The 15,619-nt window shown below is 40.0% G+C and overlaps 1 protein-coding gene across 13 annotated transcripts in view; it reads left to right on the plus strand.

Moving 5' to 3' along the window:
- The window catches only part of ABI1 (abl interactor 1), an 81,154-nt gene that overhangs the window by 39,971 nt on the left and 25,564 nt on the right, over positions 1 to 15,619 (plus strand). For 12 of the 13 annotated variants that reach the window (XM_059818529.1, XM_059818531.1, XM_059818521.1 and 9 more), the window contains exon 3: positions 10,193 to 10,369. The exons of the other annotated variant lie outside the window; for it this stretch is intronic. In XM_059818529.1, coding sequence (XP_059674512.1) covers positions 10,193 to 10,369 — 177 coding nt within the window. The remainder of the gene's footprint in view (positions 1 to 10,192; positions 10,370 to 15,619) is intronic. 13 annotated transcript variants of the gene reach the window in all.

Below are 15,619 nucleotides of genomic sequence, written 5' to 3' on the forward strand. Positions count from 1 at the left end.
AGAGAAGAGGGGATGTACCTTGGTCGTTCCCTTATCAGAATCCTGTCTTGGTGAAGGGAAGATGAGGGGGCAGAGGGAGGACCGAGTAAGAGAACTGTCCTTCAAAAAGGTGTTTGTCATACAGCATGAAACTCAAGTGGATGGTTAGCAATCATTAATTTGCCACGCACTGTGGTTTTGATCTGATGCAGAGCTGCGTCTGTACTTCCTGTCGTACGGTGGTTGTGAAGTGGTGGTGTGTGGTGTTCAGCCACAGCTGAATCTCCAGCAAATACTGGAAAGCGTATTGTAGAGTGATTGGGGGTTTTCTGTTAGAACAGGGAATAACACCATGGAAGCTACTTCTTTCTCCCCTGCTCCCAGCTTTTGATGCTGAAAAGCCACAGACTTTAGGAGGCAGGTAGAAGATAATTGCAAATAATCTCCCCATCTCCCTTTCTCTGTGTCCTCCCCCAGACATCTACATTAGTGATGCATTTTTTTCCTACCTGTTTATTATACTCAGAGTCTTGAAGAGGGAATTGAACTAGCAGCTGAATTTGAATGACCAAGAAAAAAAAAGCTAGAATGCAAAAATTCATTGTACTCCCCATGAACATGTATCGGAGGTCATTGGAGGGCTTGCTTTTTTTCTTAAATGAGTAATGTTCTCAACGCACTTCTTATTGAAGTGTATGTATGTTTGGTTTGCGCAAATGATTAAAATCGGCAGTAGGGTTTGCCAAAGCACAGGAAGTATGATCCATAACTCCTGCATTTTCACTAGCAATTAAAAACATTGGTGGAAGCTGTTTTACAGAAAAGTCTTGCGTATCTTCGTCGCAGTGTTTCACTGTGCTTAGAGCGGACAGCTATGTTAGCGTTGCCTATACCTTTGCCCACCTACACTCCGTCTATGTCAATTCTTAAAGCTGCTGCAGGTGGGCAGCTCTGAGAAGCTGGCCCAAGCAGCGAAGCGACTTGCTTGGCATAGCACAGGAAGTCTGGCGAAGCCAGGAATAGAGCTTCAATCTGCCGTTTTCCAGGCTCTTGCTCCTAGCCACAGACCCATCCCACCTCTTCCCTTCACTCGACTGACGTCCTGGCAGACAGCCGTCTCCTGCGTGCAGGGCCAGCTGCTTCTGCAGCACTGTCTGACCTCCATACTCCAGATGTTTGAAGTTCCATTTCCCCCATACTTATGTGAACTTCAGCAAAGTACTTCTGGCATTTCACCAATGCAATGGGGAGGAGGGAGGACTGTTGTCTTAACTGTTTTCTTTCCATAATGAGGGCCTCCATAGAGCTGCTAAAAATCTCTTCCTTTGTAGGACTTAAACTCCATTTGCCTTCAGTTGCCATCTGCCAGTCTTCCTTCCCACATCCCTCTCCCTGTTCCGAAAGATACTCCTGCAAATCTCCCCTCCTTATGCTCTGTGTTGACATCATCTTTCAGGGAAGGTGCGGGGCAGAGGGTGAGGGTGTGATGAGACACCCTGGTATCGCTCCATAGATGCTCCTCATTTATAGAGCTTAATTCTGTGAGGTGGCATTTCACAGGCAAGATCTACTGATTTCCTTCAACTGCCCCATTTTGTGTTATCAGCACCTTGCATGAACATGCTCTGAAGTAGCTGTTGGAGAATAATGTGAGAAGCTTCTTTCATTCTGTCCTGTCTGAAGGATGAATACGTGTCCTCCATAGCAGTCTTCCCATTTCCAGTTGGCACCAGGAAAGAAAAACCAGGCATGAACTCAAGTCTGGCTCTTGGACGAGTGGGCTGGTTTCTTTGCTCTGATTCTTGTTCTAGAATGTCACACACCCGCTCCCAGCCCCTGTGGTCTGTCCTTGCCCTGTGTCCCCTTTCTGCATGTCCCCTTTCTGCTGAGTTTCTCCAGCAGAATGTGTGATCAGATTTGCCAATAGAGTACTCTGAAAAGCGTCTATATAAATAATCCTTTAGCTGAACAGACCTCTCTTCCCTCTCCTTTTCAATGCTGTTGTATAGGTGTATGTGTCACTTCACAGATCATGTTTTGGAAATTGGGGTCTTGGGTTCACTGAGAGTTAGAGTCATAGTCTTCCTTTTGGAAGAAAGGCTTCCAGTTTCGTAACAGCAAGAGGGCTAAAGGTGAGGCTATTTGTCTATGGCCAGTAAGCTTTAAGCCCGTTTCTCCAATTCTTGTTTTCAGCTTCTTGATTTTTAATAAGGCTTATCAATGACGGCATTCTTTTTTTCCTTTTTCTTTCTTTCTTTTTTTAAGATATATGAGTATTTTAACACTTGCAAGCACATGTTCTGCTGGTCAGGAATCAATTTTTTAAGTATGTCTTGCATGGAAATTGGTAGAGCTTAAGAAACATAATTCTGGAGCAGGACATGCTATGGACTATGTGCATTATTGTTTTACCTTCTGTGCTTCTGAATTCTAAAACCATACAGCAAGCAAACTGTCCTAAGTAAATGGGATGCCTATGGTATACTTCCCTGCCTGACACCTCCCCCCCCCCCCGCCCCTGGCAAGTGTCCTGCTATCCTAGGAAAAATACTTATGTAAAGGTAGAAAATACCTTCAACCCATTGCTGAAATCTGGTCTGCTTTATGCCGATGGCGATTGCTAGGAGAATCTGAGAAAATCTGCTAGTGTATATAAAGAAAAAGATTTAAATTCCTAAGTCAAGGGCTAGCTCCATAGGATTAAACTGGCATATAATCAGCATTCAGACTTAATTGAAGAAATCCAGTGATAAACTGTCAAAATAAACACAACTGCCACTTTTCAACCCCCCCAATGTTGGATGATATTAGTAAAATGCGTTGTTAGTATTGTGTTTTTATATATATTAAAAATATATATTGTTTATGTATATAAATGTGTTAAAAATCTGTGCATTTACATATGTGTTACCTCTGGAAATAGGACTTAGTATTTCTTATTTTTCTTTTGTCTGTCTACTGTCTGGCAAACGTTTTATATAGACTGTGCAAGTTGCTCTTATATGTGTTGATGGCCTTAGTTCATTGTGCTAATCTGTAAAAGCTCTTGATTTGTGAACCCTCTCTGCAGGAAAAGGAAGGTGACATATCAGATTACAAGGCATGGTTTATCTGGCTCCTCTAGCCTTTTACCTTAAGAGGCCTGGATTTACTAGACTTCAGGAGAGAAAGCTTTCTGGAGAGCCTGTCCTACTATTGTAACCTGTTTGTGTGCTGAAGAGAATGTGTGAGAAACTTCTATCTATAAACCTACAAGAAAACATTGCTGGATTTGCAGCTCTGGAAATACAACTCTTAAATCTATTTCAGTTGCCTCCTACATTGCTTGCACCACATAGAAAGCAAACACACAAGGTGAAACTTCGGTGTCTAAATGCTTCAGAGGTGACAGAGACCTGTCTTTTCATGGTGCAGGTTCAGAAGGCATGGCAAGATATTCTGAGGATTCTTAGATGACATTAGGCACTGGTGTTCAGGCAAGTAACTTTTAGCCTTAGTGAAAATTGGATTGATGGATGGTATATGTGAAATAATAAAGCCCTGAAATCCTTATATTCTTAAAAGAATTTGGGGAACTGAAAAAAAGCACCTCTCCTTTTTCTTCTCCTCTAGTAAGTCCTGCTTGTTGCTAGCACTGGCTTTGTTCTGTGGATGGACTGATAAGTTGACAGTACTTTAGCAGGTGTGATTCTGGTGACTGTCCAAGGGGCTGTTAAAGATGTCTTGAATTCATCTCTTGATGGCGGGCATGGTAAGGAGGACCTTCCCCCTTTTTACTGTGAAAGATAACTAGTATAAAGCTTCTAGTTTGGTACCTTCAGATGAAGATTTGTTCAAAGCTATTTAGGGCCTTGAATTTCACACAACTGATGGCTAACGGCACATGATAAAAAGTTGCATCAGTCTTCTACCTTAGAGATAGTATTGGCCCCACAAGTCACTGATAACAGGGCAGTGCTTCTATCGAGGTTTCTTTCAGGTTTTTTATATGCTTCTCAGATTTTTGGTTAACTTAACCAGATGTCTGTGCTGAAGAACTGGGAAGAGGCAGATGCCCACCAAACTGCCCGCTTTTGGTCTGTAACTGAGTTGGTCCAGACACAGCTCGGGTATTCGAACTATTTCTAGTCAATGGAATTGACAGTTATAATTCCCAGTGCCAGCAGAGCCTCATATCTTGGAGAAGATCCCCATGGGATAAATGAGTGTGTGCATAATGATAAACAAGGGTGAGCAGTGCCAGTTGCACTGGCACTCTGCTCTCTGCATTTCCAGTGAGGCCAGGCTTGCTTAGCACTCAGACTCTCCTGGACAAGAGATGGAAATAAATTATTTTATTTCTGTGGGTAAATTCTTTGAGTTTCTTGAACACTGTCTTGATGGGGATCAGACAATATATAAGCAATAGTAATCAAGTCAAATACTTAAGTTACTTGCATTTTCATCAAGAGTTAATGAAGGATATAATTTGTAACATTGTGTAGATGTCTGATTGTATGTGATGTCTTAAAAAAACCAAACTACTCACTTAAGCTTTTTCATGCCTCATGTGCCTTGGACCCGTAACTGATCTTTTCTGTAGAATATTTCTCTTGCAGAGTAAATATGTTCACATTTCCCTGTGTTGAATATACTAAATTTTCTTTTGAATTTCCCTCACAAAATAGCAGCATAAAATGGTGCTCTCTCTGAAGTTAGCTGTCTGGCTGAACTCATTAAAGCTGGGGATTTTATTGTCCTTTTCGTAGGTCAAACTGACTTCCTTGCAGGTAGCCTGTACAATGTGCATTGTCCAGGATCTCTTCAGTGCCGTTACTCAATTAACTATAACTCATTTATTTAAAAAGTCTCATTAAATATGCTTTCTTTATGGAAGAAGCAGTAGGATAAATCTGTATTTCTAAAACAGAACACGTTAATGTTCTTAGTCTCATCAGATTTTTTCATTTCAGGGAAGCTTATTATGTAAACTGTATAGCAAGACCATGAAATCTGGAGTTTTGGAGAATGACAATAAGGGCTAATATTAAAGCTGGGTCTAGGAACAAATTCCAAAGAGTGAGGGTGCTGAAAGCACCTTAGTGTTTGTTTCTTAAGTTATGTTTCCTTTGGTTAACACTACAATTTATGGTCTGGATGTATGAGCTTGTTGTACTTAATAGAAAATGTGTATTTACTAGAAAAGGTTTGTTGGTGTTTGTTATAATGTTTGTAACATCCAAATATATGTATTTTACTGCTGTGAGAAACTAAATCTGAAGCTGTCACTCGTTTTTTACCGGTAGTAGAACACATCTTACCTTTCGTATTCAAACATAAACAAGGAAGCTTGGAATCCAGACAATTGTCCCAGAGGTCAAGAAAGGAAACTAAACTCCTTTCTCTGCACCACTCACTGTCCCATGTATTGCATAGTTTTATTGACTAGATTCAATCTGAAACCTGCATCTTTGCCCAGTATTTTGTGTAACAGCAGGCACAGTTTCTGCTGAAAGGAGATACTGTATTTGACGGCTTGCTAGCCTAACTTGATGTGTCAAATCTAGTGTTCCAATTGGCTTGTCTTTGACTAGAAATCTTATTTTTTTCTTATGCCATTCTTTTCTCTTATACTGCCAGCAATGCCCTTTGTTTAAGGGAATTTCACTGCTCTCAGATATAGAATGAATGAAATACTGTTCTTTCCATTAACTTGCATTTCAATAATGCTGGCTTTCACATAGAATCGTCTCAAGTTGGAAGGGACCTGTAAGGATCATCGAGTCCAACTCCCTGCTCCTCGCAGGACTACCTAAAACTAAATCCTGTGACTAAGAGTGTCATCCAGACGCTCCTTAAACTCTGACAGGCTTGGGGCCATGACCACTTCCCTGGGGAGCCTGTTCCAGTGACCAACCACCCTCTCAGTGAAGAACCTTTTCCTAATGTCCAATCTGAACTTCCCCTCACGCAGCTTCATTCCATTTCCTCATGTCCTGTCGCTGGTCGCCAGAGAGAGGAGATCAGCACCTTTCCCTCTGTTGCCCCACTTGAGGAAGCTGTAGACTGCGATGAGGTCACCCCTCAGCCTTCTCTTCTCCAAGCTGAACAAACCAAGTGACCTCAGCCACTCCTCATAAGACATACTCTTGAGACCTTTCACCATCTTGGTTGCCCTCGTCTGGACACACTCTAGTAGGTTGATGTCCTTCTTGCATTGAGGCACCCAAAACTGCACACAGTACTTGAGGTGTGGAACAGATTACTTTTGGGAAGTACAGTGCCAACTTTGTGCGGAACAGGTTATTGAGACTCAGCAAGCGTGATTACACCAAGTATGCTAGGAAGATTGGGGTGGGAAGTGGTAACAGGTCATGCTGCATCTTATGTCTGTGGTTTTGCTTGTATCAAGTAATTCTGCTTACATCGAGATATGTGTAACACTGATTACCCTGTAATCAGGGCTTTACTTAACTGAAATAAAGAGTTAGTAACAGACCCAATCCTATATTCAACCACAAACCGGAAAAAAAGGGAAACAATGTCACAATTACAGAAGGCTGTTGCTAATAACAAGCTCTTTGGCCTTCCTTTTCTCCTTGCTTTCTTTAAAGCAGCAGCTTGAGGAAGCCTGTGGAGTTTGAGCCTATGTTCTTTCTAGTCTGAGTGAGCCTAGGGACAAATTGAAAAGTTACTGACTTGCAGCTCTGTGCAGCACAGGACATTTGTTTAAAGGACGTTCATGATGTGAAAATTTAAGTTCTTAAAATCATTGTGTGAAATAGACTGAAAAACTGTTGGTAAAAATGGTGGTGTAATTTCAGGATTTTTTTTTTGTCTAATGTGTTTTGGATGTTAGATTTTCAAATCAAGGAAATGCCCTTGAAATGACTTTTCACTCATCCTCAAATTCATGGGTGAAAGTGTGTGGTGGTTTGATTTTTTTTTTTTGGGGGGGGGTGGGCTGTTGGTGTTTGTGTTTTTTATTTTTTTTAATTTGTAGCTTCCTACACTGTATCTTAGAATCACTTCTTGGGGGGTTTTGTTTGTCTACTGTTTTTAGTTGATAGCCACCATTTTCACTGTTGAGGACTGGGCAGCTGTTCTTCTCTCCCCTAACCATTACTCTACCCTGCCCAAAAGCCTGGCAGCTTTTTCCAGCTTGCTGGTAAGATAGCTATGCAGCACCACACAGTGCTGCTCCTGTCCTGTTGGCCAGGTGAGTGTGTATGCTGTTACAGCTTCATTTTTGAGGAACTGGGGAGGAACGGAGTACAAAACCTGAAGTGGAGTTTTCCTGCGCAATGCTTCTGGAGTATCAGTTAATTTAAAACAAATGTAAGGGTATCTGCTTGGTGTAAATCTGTGGTGTTAGTGTAGTGAGTTGTCTTGTCCTTCAGGACAGCCTGAAGTTGGCAGTGCCTGGTTAGCTGAGTTGATTTGATAGAGGTTTTTTTTCTTTTTTTCCACTGCTGTTCACCAACTGTGTGTGCATTTAGTGAGAGAAGTAGTGGCTGTGTGAGTATCTGGCTCATAAATTTGAGTTGCTGTGGTTCAGGATTAAAAAAATTGTCAAAGCTTGAAGTTGTTTTTATTTTTCCTTTTTTTTTAGTATCCCTATATATGTGGGCTTTATTAAAATAGTTATCCTCAAATTAGCTTGGCCAAATGTACTGCAGTCTCTATTTCTTGTAAAGGGTTTGTCCTGGGATTGCGCATGGGGTAAAGTGGTATCTACAGCACAGAAAAAGAAGAGAAGAGAACAACTATTTGCTGTATTGTTGCTGTGCTGCACTTGGCCTTGAGGCTATTTCTGAGGAAGAAAACAGTTAAATTTTAACTCTACATCCTGTTGATCAACTGTTTTTTTCATATGGTTTGAAGCAGACAGATAGTGGAGGCAGCTAATCATTAACAGTTCCTTCAACCTCCAAGCTTAATTTTGCTTCTGGGATTAGCTGGCATGGTCCCTAGCACCCAGTTATAATGGCAAAAGGGTTTGTTTGATGGTTTAGTTTAAATTTTCTTCCAAAAGGAAACGTTGTGCTTTTGGAAGGGCTGTCTTCTCCCTCTTCTCCAAGTCAGTACAATGCTGAACTTTTTCCTGCTGGATTATGTTGTCTAGGAGTGAGAATCCTGTCTCTGTTCCCCAAATTTTAAGTTATGCTACGTATGTATGTTTCAGCATAGGCCAAACATATCTGAAGCCGGTCTGACTGTTTGCTAGTGCTTGTTAACCTGTATTAACCCAAGCTGGTTTGTTACCATATCAGAGCAGATGGTTACTCATAGCCACAGGTGCCAAGTGTGGCCAGAGCTTTGAGGATGGTCTAGTTTGGCTGTTATCTGATGTATGTGGCTTGTCTGTCTTGGGAATTAACTGTTGTCTGGCTGGATAGCTATGCTATTCTGCTAAAAATTGCTTGTGTTTGGGGTTTTTCCTCTTTTGGAAGTGAAAACCATTGCCTATGCCTAAACAATAAACTTCTACATCAACATCAAGCAAATAGATATAAATAAAAATACAAAAATGAACAACTGTTATGTGCTTTGTTTTGCATAATGATCACATAACAGTAACATGCAGTCTTTATAGATGTAGAAAAAGTAATTTCTTGAAGAAGCATGATGCTCTCTAGCTCATGGGCAGCATATTGCTCTGGGCAAAGCATATGCTGGGAGCCTTCGCTTTGCATAGGGGTGGGAAATACCACCTTGCTTTTTCAGTGTACCACATGTGGTAAGAATTGCAGTCTCATGTGCTTTGAAGAGTGAATTAGTCTTTTTCACACACATGCCTGTGTACTGTTCAGGATTTACATATGTGCCGTAAGTTGCTGGCCCTGCACTGTGATACACGTAGCCTTCTTTTCGCTTGGTTTACATTACTGAAATCCATGGAACGACTTTACAAATTGCTGCTTTATATTTAATTTTGGATAAGCTGTCTGATATGATTAATATATGCTCTTTTCCTGTTCTAAGGGTTTTTTTGAGTTAACACAAATTTATTGCAAGATTACTTAAGTCATTTTCTAAAGCATGTATGGTACAGCATCTGTTCCTGGAATTTCTTATCCTCTGCTCTAGTAATTTATGGAATTTTCATTGTTCATTGCAGGGAGGAAAAGTCAGTCTTCATGGACTACCTGCTAGGAGATGCATCTTTTTGTACTGTGATGGGCGTTGTTTTGTTTTGTTTCTCTTTCTTTTGACATCAAGGTTAAGAGAACTGTTAGTATAGAGACTTTTGTCTATTTGCTGAACAAAAAATGAAGTTGTTAGTAACAATTGATGCTTACAGACTGACAATTATTTTCCGTAGTGGAAAAAGTGGTGGCTTGATAGGTTTTGTTCAAAGTCTCTTAGAGTGGTGTTTTTTGTCAGATACCATCTCCTGCAATGAGATCCTGATGTTATAGTAGGTACATAAACCAGTAAATTAAATCCCTGAATCTTGAAATAGGCTTTCTAGAGGTGGGACTTCCTATGGCATCTGATTCTTGGTTTGTACTTGTTCTCCTTCAGCTAGGGTTTAAGCAGTGGTTATATTGCTTGTAGAAGCATGTGTCTGCTATGTGAACCTTACTTTGATCCTTCACAGACTGCTGGACTGACTTTTCTTTGTCTCTTTAGGTATTTTCTAATAAAATGATGGAGCTCAGCATATTTTATATTCCTTTACTTCTATCTTTAAGGCTCTGTTTTATTCTTTTAGTAAAGGTGCTATAAACAGTATGACTGAAACTAGCCTCAGTGCTGAAATTAGTCCTTCCCTATGCACTCTTACTTTGATATGCACTGATGGCTTTGCTGAAAGAAATTACTGCACAGACTTCCCAAGCTTAGTCCCCCTTTGGGGCTGTGGGCAAATTGCTTAGCTTGTCTGTCCTGGTTTCCCAGCTGTGGAGTTGGAGTAATTTATTGCTAGTGTCAGTCATAAGACTGTTGAGGGTTAATCTGCAAGTACTGTATCTGCATAGTGTCTTTAGAGTGTCAAAGCAATGATGTATAATCATAACTTTATTATTAATATTGGTTATTTCATTAAAGTTTAATTTTCAAACAATGTTGATGTAGATTAAACTCATTTCGTCAATAAACTGGCATCCTTCCAGCAGCATTAACTTGGTTGAGACTCTTTGTTTTATAGTGAAGCCTAAACATGTAGACAGCTCTGTAAAGAAAACAGCAAATGCCTAAAGAAACCCATACTTTCTTGTTTTTAATCTAGACTGTGGACATCCATAAAGAAAAGGTCGCTCGCAGAGAGATAGGCATTTTGACGACCAATAAGAACACATCGAGAACTCACAAAATTATAGCGCCAGCGAACATGGAACGTCCTGTAAGGTATATTCGAAAACCTATAGACTACACGGTGCTGGATGATGTTGGCCATGGCGTAAAGGTAAGAATTACCTGGACACTTGAGGACTCCAAGTAACACAGACCAGGATATAGGGTGCAGAATGCTCCTGACATTAAAATGATTAGTTCATTTATGGTAGGAAGGATTATGGTTTGATATGCTCCCACATACAAAAATTTCAATAACAAAATAGATTGGTTTACAGTGAGGGGTTTTTGAGCAATGTTTGCCATACCTTGTGACTGTCAGTGGTAGTCACAGTGTCTGGAAATAATGGCTCATGATCTTAGACTAATGATTTGTCAAAAAAGCCATGACTGACTTTTAAAATTATCACTCCTTCCTCCTCTGATTAAATTGTCTCTGCCACTCCCTTTATTTCTTTTGTTATTGAGAAAAATTAAGTCATCTTTTATGGGGAAACTGGCTGGTGGGGTGGAGTTTTTTGGAGGGTGGTCAAGGAGAAAGGGGGTCAGCTAGTTGGCATTTAAATCTCAGTGGCATTTGATGTCTCACTGCCATTTGTGCTTTTGGACAGCCTCATTTTCCTTTTCTCTGAATAAAAGCCTTCATAAATTAATGTCTACCTCCCTTGAAATGGTCATAGTTGAAGTCAATTAATATAACACCCTTTGCTCCCTGGACATCTTTTTATAAAAAACAGCTTTGTATCCCCCTAGAGCATGCCTTTCAGGTATATTCAGTTCACAACAATCTTCCTTTGAATGGCATTAAAAAGCTTTTATTCAACACCCGTGTATCCTCTAAAGCTTGATGTGCTCTGGTCAGTCAGTTGTGCAGCTGGATCAGCCCGTCATGTGCCCTTTGAATTGCTGAGCTCTTGAGAAACACATATTTCAGAATTACTCGACTTAAGAGTGCCAGGATACCTCCTGCTTCGTAGTAACCCTCCGAATGCCCAGAGGTGTCTAATTCCAACACAAGTTAGAAGGCAGCTCTATACCATGTCAGTTCTAGGCTATGAATTAACGTAGAGACTTTGGACTACCTGATTTTTGTTTTGTTTGTAGCCAAACCTGTACTAAACCTGTTACTTTTGGGGTTGTTTTACACTAATAATTTAAGCCAGACTGGATGAAGCACAATTCTGTGTAGAAGCCTGAAAGACATGCCATGAATTGCTGTGAAATAGAAATACTGGAGTCAGAGAAATTGATATTTTTTCAGTACAGTCTCTGCATTTGAGGAGACAGCTCTAGGAATAGAGAATACAGGAATCCACAAATTCAATGTCAGGATATTGATTTCTGCATTTAAGTGCTCCAGGGATCAAGTGCTGTAGAAGACTTTTTAAAAGTAGCATCATTACTGTTAGTCTCTGAAGTTGATGCTTTGCTGATCTACTTGTATCATGCAGGCTCAAAACAGGTTGCTTGATCCATAAATGTTGAAGTTGTTAAGGTGTAGCGGTTGCATTTTCCAATATGACTATTTGCTTTTAGGGGTACTGGTGTCTTTATTTTTATTAATGTGACCCTGTTTATTTAAGGGGTGGGAATGAGATGCTGTTTACCTATTTCTAGGCAGCTCTTAGGCAACACTTTTAGTTAAGGTTTTTTCAACTGTTGGTGGTTTAATTCTATATTAAAAACTTCATCTGTTCAGAGGTAAAATAGCTTTCAGTAATAAACAAATTAGCAACTCTTTACAAGTCAGCTACAAATTATATCTTGCTATTGTTTCTTTATTGAGTGATTTGCCTAAGTCTGTTTTATGACTGTGGAAGGCATGAAACACTTAGAAAATACCAACACCATTTTTCTACTATGTACACTTGATACACAAATGAAATAAGCTGCCAGTCAGGCCTCAGGTACATAGTTCAAGATGGCTGTCATGCATTTGACATCTTCACCAGTGTTGACATTCACTGGACACACTGTTGAGAAGAGTCGGCAGAGGTAGTAAATGACCTAATTACATGTTTTTAGCCATCATATTATTGGAATTCCGAGAGTGTGACACAGATCATAGCTCTGAAGGAAGTAGCTTGCTTTGTTTGCAAACCTAGATGTAGCTAGTGCTGTTATAAGAAAATCAAACCAAAGCAACTGAAGAATCAGGTCCTGTTGGAAGTCAGCACAAATAACAGATGATGCTGAGAATCTGAGTTGCCTCTTGAACATACAAATTAGGGGGAGGCATAAAATAAATTGAATTACAGACTTTGTCTTGTCCAAAATGCTCTTAGATGCTTTAGGCTCTGTTAAGTCTTATGTTCTTGACCAGAGGTTTTACCCCAAATTGGATAGCAACATGTCCCATAAGGCCTGAGAAACCATGTTTTTCTAGAGGAAAAGAAGTTTGAGTTCTGCCTAGACCAATTGTCAGTTCGACTGACTTGTAGGTCCATGGATGTCTTCTGCTGTGTCAGTAAAATACAGTACAACACATACACTGACATTTCAGTATTAAATAAAATTACGCAACACTTTGAAATCTGTAGATGATGGTTTATTGCTGTTAATGGGATTCTCTGTTGTGTTCTGGTGCAGGATTTGATAAAGAAACAGAAAGGAAAAATACAAGGAAGAGAAATCAAAGATACAGGCTGGATTATAGGCTGTTTCTGCTTTTATTTCATGAAATACTGATCCTAGGAAAAATGTCATTAAAATATGCAGTATATTTTAAGGGGTGATTCTGATTTTTTAATATATATAAAAAGTGTAAATAAAAATACTGTCTTGCAGAATTTAAAAAAATAGAAATAGAAAGATGGGTAGCCCTCAGAGTAAATACTGTCTTCCCCTGTAAATCTTCCATCTGAGCAAATGCAGAAACAGATAGGAGTATGCTACTCACAGCTCATTTTCTTTGTGTGTGTCTCTGCTTCTCATGGCTGTGTAGAGGGGATGCAAAAGGAGATGCCTATGCTTGGGGCGTGCAGAAGGGCTCTACATGCCCCCCTGTCTCACATGAATGCAGCAATTTTTGTGGGGGCAGGTGATGAGGGTGGGTGTGGTGGTGATGGTAAGCAGCTGCTTTCTATAGCAGGTTTCCTCCCTGATGGGAGACACCTCCTTGGCAGGCAGTGCTGTTTCCTCCTCTAGCAGCTTCTTTGTAGAAAAGCTTTTGTAGAGTGTCCTAGGATCACGTAGGTGCTTTCTTCTTTGGTCTGAAAGCTCCATGGGAGCCCCAAGCTGCCCCAGCTGCTCCACTCCCTGCCCCTTCCCTTTGCAGGGGCAGATATAGGCAAAGTCTCCAAAAGGAGTAAAGTTTTTTTTATATACATGCCTATGAGCCCAAGGCTAGCATCGGTCAATGAGAAGCCAAGGCTTGCATCTGTCAAAATCAGGAGAGCTTTTAAAATTGCTTTGCTGGTGAGAAGGCTTTTCCTTGCAACGCGAATATGTGTAGATGGCTCCAAGAAACACACAGGCAAGTGTTTTTGCCAGTCTGTTCAGTAGATGCTCGGCTGTCACCCTCTGTGGATAGGGGAACGTAGCTGAAGTCATCTTTGGTAAATAAGAGTAACTGTGATGATGTGAGAGCCTACCTTCCTGTGTAGAGCTTGGTTTAAAACTATTAGGCAGAGGCTACTTTAACATTCCCTTTCTTCTCTTCCCCTTCTTTTGTGAAAGGAAAAAAAACACCAAACTACTGTGCCAGCAAATAAATAGGTCAAATACAATTACTCGTACAGAAAATCCTCAGTTTGAGGGGGGAGAAGGAGGAGGAAGCTTGGAAGCTGCCTTAAAAACCCTGAAGTTGGCCTTTGAATTTATTATAAACTTTTTTGAATAGGAGGCAGGTGGAATTGCAGTAATTTGTAAAATGGCAGCTAAGTAGGAAATTGAAATGAGGCCTTATGGTAAAGGCAGATAAAATGTTGAATACATGCTAAATTGAAATGCCTAATAGCTGTAATTGGATTGAGTTTGTTTTATGGAACCAATAGCCCTTCAAAACGAAACTTGAATTGTATATGAAGACTGATCACTTTTCAGCTTTGTTTTAAGAAAAGTATCGGAATTCTGTCACTGTAAAACACTTGCATTTCAGTGCATTAAAACTGTAAGAAGCTTTCTAGTCCAGGAAGTAAAACAGGAGTTAAGCATTCAGAAATCTTTCTCAAGCAAATGGAAGTTGGAAGGACTCCCTTAAAGTAGGGACTGGGCCAAAACTTATCAAATACTAAGCTTAGAGAAGGGAGCCTTGCTCTCACCCTTGTTACACTTCTCAGCCTCCAGTCCTCATGCTTACATCTGTGTCTGTGGAAAACAAAAAGGCAGATGAGGTGCTGATGTGAGGGTGGAAGGCTACCTAATCGTGCCTGCTTCCCGTTTAGGATAAGACCTTTTATGTGTTAGCCACTTGAGTATTAACTTTTAAATAATTCACTATAATAAAAACAAAGTGAGCCAGGGATTCTGAACCTGAGCCTTTGCTGCCTTTGTCTCTGTATTAGCCTCTATCAGACATGCATGCTTTAAAGGATGTCATGTTGCCAATTTCATCAATGTCACATCAACTCTCTGGAGTCATGGCCAAACAGTAAATATTGCTGTAGGGCAAAGAATGCTTCTCTGGGGGAAAAAGTAACTCTTCCTGTTGCCAACTCTAATGACACTGTTGTGAGTGTTGACACTGTGTGCTTTTCAATGGGCACTTGCTATGGGAAATTCAGAAGTGTACATAGTGTCATTTGATAAAATGTAGGTTTCAAGCCTTTCTGCTCGTGAAGAAAACTCAAAACTATGAGGTCTCTTTATTTTCTAATTTTGATAAGAATTTTTTTTACATTAATCTTATTTTATTGTAGCTAGATTCAAAGTTGCCAACTCAAAGAATTAAAAAAGCTTGAAGTATTTAAAGGCGGGACTCTAGGTATCTTTCTCTGAACAAGACTACTGAGTGCTGAGGGAACAATATTAAGTTTGTCTATCATCCACAAGCAGGTTTTCGTATGTTAATAGCAGTTTAATACGTAAAAACATTTTAAGGTCAAATGTGACCTGAAAATTTTTTCCTGCTCAGTTTGGAAACAAAAAAAAAAGAAGAAATAGAGAGAAGCAATACTGACAAGCTATACCTGGTTACTGTTAACAGAAGACTATGTAATTACTAGGTTGCAAATAATACTGGGAGAGGTTATAGTTAAAGGTAAAATTTCACTGAGGAGAGACTTACCTACTCATGTCCAATTTTGAAAGAAAATTTATTTTGGAACCTAAATTTTCTGAAAGTAATCTTCCTTACAATAGACTATAAGGAAGTAAAGAACGAAAGAAGGCTTCTGACCCATTCTGATAAGGAAATTGAGAC

Source organism: Gavia stellata, chromosome 6 (assembly GCF_030936135.1).
Source record: "Gavia stellata isolate bGavSte3 chromosome 6, bGavSte3.hap2, whole genome shotgun sequence".
NCBI classification, from domain to species: domain Eukaryota; kingdom Metazoa; phylum Chordata; class Aves; order Gaviiformes; family Gaviidae; genus Gavia; species Gavia stellata.